Source organism: Sinocyclocheilus anshuiensis, unplaced genomic scaffold (assembly GCF_001515605.1).
Source record: "Sinocyclocheilus anshuiensis isolate Anshui unplaced genomic scaffold, SAMN03320099.WGS_v1.1 scaffold454, whole genome shotgun sequence".
In the NCBI taxonomy this organism is placed as follows: Eukaryota; Metazoa; Chordata; class Actinopteri; order Cypriniformes; family Cyprinidae; genus Sinocyclocheilus; species Sinocyclocheilus anshuiensis.
In genome coordinates this window covers 725,694-735,969 of record NW_015548217.1, presented here as the reverse complement: position 1 = coordinate 735,969, position 10,276 = coordinate 725,694, and the positions used below count along the sequence as shown (strand labels likewise).

The window sequence follows — 10,276 nt, the reverse complement described above, 5'->3', positions numbered from 1 at the left end:
TTTACTTGAACTCAACATGAAATCAACATGGATCTGTTTAAATTAAGACAATCCTGGTCTTAATTTGTGTTTGGAATGTTTCATCAAAATGTAATATGTTTTGCCTCAGGTTTATACACTGCTGTTCAAAAGTCTGGGATCAGTAAGATTTTAGAGTTTCTCATGCTCATCAAGACTGCATTTATTTGGTCAGAAATACAGCGAAAATATTTTGTGAAATATTGGAATTTAACATAACATTTTTATATTTTAAAATACTTAAAAATATAATATTATAATATTATATAATATAATATAATGATTCCTGTGAAGCAAAGCTGAATTTTCAGTATCATTACTCACTCTTCAATGTCACATGATCCTTCAGAAATAAGTAATAAATAAATATAAATATAATAATAACATTTAAGTAATATAGTAATCAATTACTATATAAATTTATTTCAATAAATAAAATGTGATTACTTGAAATAATTAAGTAATTATCATAATTTTTATTTATTAATTTAGAACAAATGAATAAATACATTTAATAATTAAAGTTAACGGTATTTATTTGTTCATATGATTGTTTATAAACATCAAAAAATACCAAAATAAATATATTTAATTCAATTTAAACTAATTTATTTCAATAAGTAAATTATGGTTACTTGAGTGAATGAATGAATGAATGGATCGATCGAACAAACGAACGAACGAACAAATCAATCAATAATTAATGAATGAACGAGTCAATCAACAACCAATGAATGAATGAACAACTCAATCGACAATCAATGAACGAACGAATCAATCGACAATCAATGAACGAACGAATCAATCGACAATCAATGAACGAACGAATCAATCGACAATCAATGAACGAACGAATCAATCGACAATCAATGAATGAACGAATCAATCGACAATAAATGAACGAACGAGTCAATCGACAATCAATGAACGAACGAATCAATCGACAATCAATGAATGAACGAATCAATCGACAATCAATGAATGAACGAATCAATCGACAATCAATGAATGAACGAATCAATCAACAATCAATCAGTACGTACATACATATTATTTGACCGGCAAAGCATAATAGAAATCTTTTCTACAATAACCCTGATATAGTGTCAGAACTGTTCAAACTCTACTCGCACAGTAATGCTGTATGTATGAAGATCAAAACAATATTCACATAAATTACTTCATTAATTTATTTCAGTAAATTACAGTTACTAAAGTAAATAAATAAAATGTAACTCTATTTGTTTGATGTTTTTGGCTGGTTTAAGCTGGTCTCATTGGTTTAAAGGGGTCATCGGATGCCCATTCGACAAGCAATGAACGAACGAATCAATCGACAATCAATGAATGAACGAACGAATCAATCGACAATCAATGAACGAACGAATCAATCGACAATCAATGAATGAACGAACGAATCAGTCGACAATCAATGAACGAACGAATCAATCGACAATCAATGAATGAACGAATCAATCGACAATAAATGAACGAACGAGTCAATCGACAATCAATGAACGAACGAATCAATCGACAATCAATGAATGAATGAACAACTCAATCGACAATCAATGAATGAACGAACGAATCAATCGACAATCAATGAATGAACGAACGAATCAATCGACAATCAATGAATGAACGAACGAATCAATCGACAATCAATGAATGAACGAACGAATCAATCGACAATCAATGAATGAACGAACGAATCAATCGACAATCAATGAATGAACGAACGAATCAATCGACAATCAATGAATGAACGAATCAATCGACAATCAATGAACGAACGAATCAATCGACAATCAATGAATGAACGAATCAATCGACAATCAATGAACGAACGAATCAATCGACAATCAATGAATGAACGAATCAATCGACAATCAATGAACGAACGAATCAATCGACAATCAATGAATGAACGAACGAATCAATCGACAATCAATGAATGAACGAATCAATCAACAATCAATCAGTACGTACATACATATTATTTGACCGGCAAAGCATAATAGAAATCTTTTCTACAGTAACCCTGATATAGTGTCAGAACTGTTCAAACTCTACTCGCACAGTAATGCTGTATGTATGAAGATCAAAACAATATTCACATAAATTACTTCATTAATTTATTTCAGTAAATTACAGTTACTAAAGTAAATAAATAAAATGTAACTCTATTTGTTTGATGTTTTTGGCTGGTTTAAGCTGGTCTCATTGGTTTAAAGGGGTCATCGGATGCCCATTTTCCACAAGTTGATATGATTCTTTAGGGTCTTAATGAAAAGTCTGTAACATAGTTTGGTTAAAATTTCTCAATGGTAGTGTAAAAACACATTTTTTTACCCTGTCAAAAACAGCTCTTTTCAGATCAAGCCGTTTTTGTAGCATTCCCCTTTAAATGTTAATGAGCTCTGCTGACCCCACCCCTCTCTTCCAGCCACTGTCAGAGAGATTGTTTACTTCAGCCGCATTCATCATGAAACTCCGAGTGGATTTTTATCATTATAGAGTGGTTGTGTACACACGCTGCCAACACACATTTCAGTTCAAACAACTTGTAAACGTTCATGTAGCATCCTATGACCCCTTTAAACTTCTTTCTTGCCTAGCAGCTGTCAGCGGTTCCCAGCTCGTAGCGCTTTGCCTCTTTCTGCTCTCCACATGCATCAGACTGAACAGAAGACGATGTTATTAAGCCTGTTTGTTTTGAGGAGAATTTGACTTTAGAGTAGAATTGTTCAACATTCAGTGAAGTCACATAAAGTTCAGCGGCGATATCAGTGTAGAATGTTTGCAGAGTAGAATCATGTAGCATTTGTGTCACTAAAATCATACTCAATTATTTGTACAGTGTGAAGAGTAATTATATAATTCATTTGATTTTCATATTCAAAGGTTTGTTGTGAATGGACTCAGTAAACATGTATTAGCCTGTCACCCATTATTAGGCTGAATTTTGTTTTGTAATGGATTTTAGCTTGTAGTAATGTGACTTCTTCTCTCTCTGTGTATGTGTGTTTACTTAATCAGAGCGAATGCAACAGCCCGCGGAACTTCATTGAAATGGATGCGTGCAATTTCACCGTGCTTGTGTTTTCAAAAGCGAATGTTTTTTTAAAGAAGGACAGATATCAGTGACTGAAGCCCATTGGCATTTGGTTTGTGTAGGTAGATATTTTCTTGGGTGACGTCGTGTCAGACTACGTCTTTAATAATGTTTATAAATGACAAACACAAGCTGTGAGGCTTTTAAAGGCTTTCACTGTGTGTCTGATGCAGCAGATTTGAGCTTTATTAAAGATGAGATCTCACTGAATAACATTAATTAAATGCAGTGGCTCAGTTGATGGTTTTCTGTTATTAAATGGCTCTCTGGAATACTTGATTCTGATTGGTCAGATTTAACAATTCAATTCAAGTTTATTTGTATAGTGCTTTTCACGATGCAAATCGTTGCAAAGCAGCTTTACAGAAAATTAAAGTTTCTACATTATATTTAGTAATAGCTTATAAGTGGGGACTATCTCAAGTTGATGTCCATATGGCGGAAATGTACGGTAAAAATCAAGCAGTTAGTTAATGGCATGTAAATAGAGTACAGTCAAATATTTTTGAATAATTACCCAAATTTTTGAATAATCAAGCTATGTTGCATGGTCATATTGTGTGTTTTGTGCATGTTTGTAGTTATTAATTTGTTCGTTTGTTTATTAACTGTGCATGAAACAAGACGTATTCATTTATTTCAATAAACAAATTAGAGTTACTTTAAGTAAATAAGTAGATAAATAAATAAAATTAAAGTATTAATTTTTTTATTAATGTATTTAACCATGTATGAAGATCGAAACAATACTAAAAGAAATGGATTAATCTATTAATTTATTTCAATTAATAAATTATGGTTACTTTAACTTAAGTAAATAAAATGATTTATTTATTTGTTTATTTAAGTAACCATGTTTGAACATCAAAATAATAAAAAAAAAAAATTAATTTATTAATTTATTTCACTAAATAAATTACTGTTACTATAAGTAAATATAAATATAAATGAATGAATGAATGAATAGAATTATCATTATTTCTTTATTCAAGTAGCCATGTGTGAATTTCAAAACAATACTAAAATACATAACTATATTAATTAATATCAGGAAATAAAATATGATTACTTTAAGTCATTAAGTAACAATATGACAACAATATGATATTTGTTGACAAAAACAAATGAATAAATCAATTTAATAATTAACTATTAAAATTAACAGTATTTATTTATTAATGTAAGTGTGTATGAACATCAAAAAATACTAAACTAAATAGTGAATAAGTGAATAAGTATCAGTAAATAATAGGGATGCACGATATTATACTCGTCATACTCATGAGTATGTTTTGATTTAAAGGTCAGAAGCTATAGCTTACATGAATAAAAAAAATCACAAACATGACATATATGCTGATTTATTCATTAATGTGTAATATGTTATATTTTTTAAACAAATTATGAGCTCTAAAAGATTTTCAGAATTTTTACAACTCTTTGCTTTAGACACATCTACAAATGTTAAATCTTAAAATAAAATGTCTTAAAAAAAAAAAAATGCAGCGATTGATATATAGTTTATTTATTGTAAGTTTAATAATTGTAAATATACCGATGTATTCATTAATGTGTAATGTTTTTTTTTCTAACCGATTATGAAAAAATGCAATAATTGATTTATAGTTATTTTCAGCTTTCAGTGTGCTCTCATAATAAAAGAACTTCATTATTGTTTATTTAATTCTAACAAATAAGTTCTTGTTAAAAACTAACCAAAATGTAAAAAATTATTTGCTTATAATTTCCACACAGGAGAGGCTTGGTGTTGTTTCCAAACAAAAGGAAATATGTGAGCCTGGAGCACAAAAGCAGTGTTAAGTCGCTGGGGTATATTTGTAGCAATAGCCAACAATACATTGTATGGGTCAAAATTATAGATTTTTCTTTAATGCCAAAAATCATTAGGATATTAAGTAAAGATCATGTTCCATGAAGATATTTTGTAAATGTCCTACCATAAATATATCAAAACTTACTTTTTAATATATTAAAATTAATTAATTAATTAATCGTTCATTCATTGATTGTTGATTGATTCGTTCATTCATTGATTATTGATTGATTCGTTCGTTCATGCATTGTTTGTTGATTGATTCGTTCATTCATTGATTATTGATTGATTCGTTCATTCATTGATTGTTGATTGATTAGTAAAAAAATTGACCCTTATGACTGGTTTTGTGGTCCAGGGGCACAAATATCGGTATCGGCCAAAATGAGTTGAAAAATATCGGATATCGGCAAAAATCCAATATCGTGCATCCCTAGTAAATAAATTGCAGTTGCTTAAGTAAATGAATGACATAAATAAATACATACATACAATATTATTTGACTTGCAAAACATTGAAATCTGAATTGAAATCTTTTCAGTTGTTTAAATCTGTCCATGTTGGTTGTTTCGGGCAGGGTGTTGGGATGGACCCTCATGTGGCTCTGGCGCTGCCGTCTGATGCCAAACTGACCAAAGAGAAGAAGAAGAGCTCGATGGAGGAGGAGGAGGAGCTGTCTATCAGGATAGGTAGAGCAGGAGTTCACTCAGGCAAGCTCTTCTTCACCAACCCACAGTCTGCTCTCCAGAGCTGCCAACAACACAGCTGCACTGATGGCTCTCTCTGGCTCCTTCTGTAACCGACAGGATCTTACTTTTTTCCTTCTGTCTTGAAACCTAGTGTCTTATAAACCATTTTAGGCATTATCGGCACTTGTGATGTATCAAATTATATATACACAATCAGACGTTTGTAATGTTTTTAAAAAAAGTGTCTCTTCTGCTCACTGAGGCTGAATTTATTTGATCAAAAATGCAGTAAAAATTGTGAAATGTTATTAGAATTTAAAATAGTGGTTTTCTATGTGAATATCTGTTAAACTGTAATTTATTTCTGTGATCAAAGCTGAATTTTCAGCATCATTACTCCAGTCTTCAGTGTCACATGATCTTCAGAAATCATTCTAATATGCTGATTATTAGAAACATTTCTGATTATTATCAATGTTGAAAACAGTTGTGCTGCACAATATTTTTGTTGAAACTGTGATGCATTTCATTTTTCAGGATTCACAGATGAATAGAAAGTTCAGAAGAACAACATTTATTTGAAATAGAAATCTTCTGTGACATTATAAATGTCTTCACTGTCACTTTTGATCAATTTAATGCAGCCTTGATGAATAAAAGTATTCATTTCTTACAGGAAAAAAAAAAAAAAAATTGCCCCAAACACTGATAAGTTACAAAATGCATCGCAGTCTCTACGACAGCTGGATGTGAGGAAGATGTAATTTAATCTATAATAAATATCCCTTTAATAAGATCATTTACCCCCAAAATGAAACTCTGCCATCATTTACTCTCATTTGCCTTAATTCCAGGCATTAACTAATTTATTGAGAATTACACAAATATTTTGTACAAAGGTAATTCGCAGAAAAATAAAACAAAACAAAAGCTGTAAAGCTTCTGAAGTCAGGTTTTTTGAAGCTTGAAAACGGTGATTATGTGAACTTTCAATGAATGTAAAAAAATATGATGAGAGAATATTAAAAAATGTCTCATCTGTGTCCCAAAGATGCACAAAAGTCTTATGGGGTTTGGAACGAGAGTAAATAATGACAGACTTTTAATTTCCAGATGAATTATTCCTTGATTTCAGTGAATTAACTAATGATGCTCTTGAAGATGAAGCTCACTAGGTTTTGCGACAGTGTTTCAGACTCACTGACAAAAACACACTTGGTTTTTCTTCTTTTTCCCTCTGCATTACGGCGGTTACACACTCCCTGATGTTTTGATCAGTATCCCTGTCCTTCACTTACTGTGAATCTGCTCATCCTCAGGCTCTTCTGAGACAGGATTGGGGCTCTAAGTCTCTTTACTGTAGTGTGCACTATAAAGGGCTGGTGGTGGGTCTCTTTTAATTGCTTTGCCATGAATAGAGCGCAGAAGGATCGTATGGTTTTCTCAAGCGGTGCTTAATGCAATATTTATAGAAATATTGCAGTGTAACTTTTGCAATTTAACACCATGAAAAGAACACAGGCAGATCAGACATTTGCTGAACTCAAGGGAGATTTTGCTTTAGTGTATGTATGTGTGTATGTGTGTGTGTGTCTATATATACAGTATATATATATATACATCATCATATCAGAATGTATATATACACACAGTGCTTTGTGAAAGTAATATCCCTTCATTTTTTCACATTTTGTTGCTGCCTTATGTTAAACTGCTTTAAATTACTTTTTTTCCCACATCAATCTACACTCCATACACCATACTGACAAAGCAAAAACAGAATTGCCACAACATGAAATAAGTATGTTGCATAAGTATTCATACCCTTAACTAAATATTTAGCTAGTCTTTTTTGTTTGATGCGACAAGCTTTTCTCATCAGCATTTTGCAATTATCTGTCATTCTTCACCTCTCAAGCTCTGTCAGGTTGGATGAGGGCAGATGCACATTTTTTTTTAGGTTTCTCAAGAAATATTTGATTGGGTTCAATCCCAGGCTCTGGCTGGGCCACTCAAGGACATTCACACAGTTGTCTATAAGCCACTCTTGCTGTGTTTAGGTTCTTTGTCCTGTTGGAAGGACATTTAGACCATATGGTGACAATAAACCCACTAAACTACAGAGATAATACTTTTTTGCTTTCACAATTGAATTGTGATTGAGCTGTGCTTCATCTCTGACCCTGGCTGATATTTATAATATCAAGCTTTTCTGAATATGTTTTTTTTTAATATTATCTGCATAGCTCAGCAGAAACTGAAATCACCATTCTTCACTCAACCTGTTAAGATTAATAGTATTTTTATTTTAATACCTGAAATTTTCCCAAAGAAGTATAGTTCAAGTGACTCATGAAAAACGTGGATTTTATTATCTCTCTTTATATAGAAAAAAAAACCATAGCTGGATTTCTCTGGCCTGGAGAAGATTGTTAAATGTGTGCAGCTGTAATTCCTGAGGCAGAATCCACACAGGCTAATTAACCGAGCTAAACGAGTGTGAGAAGATTACATGATGAACAAGTGAAACGGCCGTAGCCTCAGTCAGCTTCTGACTTTATAGACACAGAGAACACCACAAATAAATAATCAAATATTATCTATATATAATATATACTAGATTGTTTGAGTAAATGAGCAAATTGAATAAATGCATGTCAGTTCGGTGTAATTATCACATTTTTGCTTTGGTTAATGGCATTATTACGCTCATAATTTCATGACTGCATTAAACCAATTTCACACAGGATTAAAATGACTCACACTGGGCTTATCATGATTATCAGCGATTATTACGCTCAGTAAAATTCACACAGGATTACTAAATGCAAACCTGTGGGAACTCAGTTATTTATTTAACCGTGTATGAACATCAAAACAATGCTAAAATAAACGACTTAATTTATACATTTTTTTTTCATTTAATAAAATATGATTACTTCGATTATTATGATTACTTAAAATTAACATTATTTATTTGATTTGATTATTTAAATTTAGTTTATTATTTATTTAAATAACTGTATGACTATAACTATATTTGTAGCAATAGCCAACAATACATTGTATGGGTCAAAATTATACATTTCTCTTTTATGCCAAAAATCATTAGGATATTAAGTAAAGATCATGTTCCTTGAAGATATTTTGTAAATGTCCTACCGTAAATATATCAAAACTTAATTTTTGATTAGTAATATGCATTGCTAAGAACGTCATATGGACAACTTTAAGATCCTAACAAACCATACATCAATGGAAAGCTTATTTATTCAGCTTTCAGATGATGCATAAATCTCAATTTCGACAAATTGACCCTTATGACTGGTTTTGTGCTCCAGGGTCACCTTTATACTAGCGTTGATCCAGAATCCAGAATCGGATACTTCTTGTAAAATTAAAATTTCGATTCCGACACTTGCGATCAGAAGCTGAAAAAGCTAATGTATAATATCTGTGCTAGCTAAACATGTTGCAAGAGAGGCGTCACCACCAACATGACAAAGCACTTTAATTGAACAGATCGTTAAAGATCACGAACGCGATTCAAACACCAACGTGATTCTATTCCTAAATGACAGTGATTCATTCCTCATCCTTTGACGTGTGCGATCACAACGTGATCAGATCTTGGTTCGTCAGTGCAGCGTACGATCACATCAGTGTGATGTGAACATTTAATCCTGCGTTCGCGCGGCCGCAGACCTGAAGAGAGCAGCTGCCATGAATATGAATGAAACAGCTTCACAGTCTTTTCAACCACACAGTGTCATTAATTCTGTGCTACTAACATTCAAATAATCACAGACGTACTGGGATTGATGTTTATAGTTCGGATATAAACTCAGATGTGTACGGTAACGATCAAAATAGAGTAAATCACCTTTTGAAAGTAATTTGACAGTTCAAATAAAGATTGATCAATTACATTGTTACGCCAGTAGGTGGCGAAAAGGGCCTGATTCATCCAGTAATATCTTGAGTGAGTCATTGAATCATTCATTCAGAAATTGCATGTGATTTTGTTCAGTTGTCTAATTTTTTTTTTCAGAATCGTGAGAACCACAATCTCCATAAAAAAAATAAAAAAAACTCAATTTATTCAGAATCATGCAGCTCTATTTTGCACACAAACTGCTCTTAAACGAGGCCAGTTTTTATGTAACCTGCATATTTTTCTTCATGGTATTCCACTGCAACTAAATGTTTTGCAAAAAGAGACACAGAATAAATATGTTTTATATCTAAATGTTTGACTTCATTTTGGAATTGAAACTTCCTCATAAAATTCAAACGATACCCAACCCTAGTTTATGCAAAGTATTTATAGAGTCAAACTTTGGTAACAGGGTTGCATGAATTGCAAAGTCCATAGAAAATGAATAGAAAACCGAACTGTATAGTTTGTAGTATGTAGTATATAGTTTGACTTCTTTGTAATTTTTTGCATTTTTTTAAATCTACGTTTATATACTTTTTAATTAATTTTATTTCAGTTTTAGCTATTTTAGTACACCAAGTTAAACTAAATTCACATTAGAAATTTTAACTATCAGGAATAATAATAATAATAATAATAATAAAAAAAATATATATTTTTTTTCTTTCAGTTTTATTTT

The 10,276-nt window shown here is 31.6% G+C and overlaps 1 protein-coding gene across 1 annotated transcript in view; it reads left to right on the top strand.

The window, feature by feature from the left end:
• slc39a11 (solute carrier family 39, member 11) overlaps positions 1-10,276 on the top strand; it is a 107,285-nt gene that overhangs the window by 46,832 nt on the left and 50,177 nt on the right. The window contains exon 5 of the mRNA XM_016440830.1: positions 5,546-5,678. Within this exon, the coding sequence (XP_016296316.1) occupies positions 5,546-5,678 (133 nt within the window). The remainder of the gene's footprint in view (positions 1-5,545; positions 5,679-10,276) is intronic.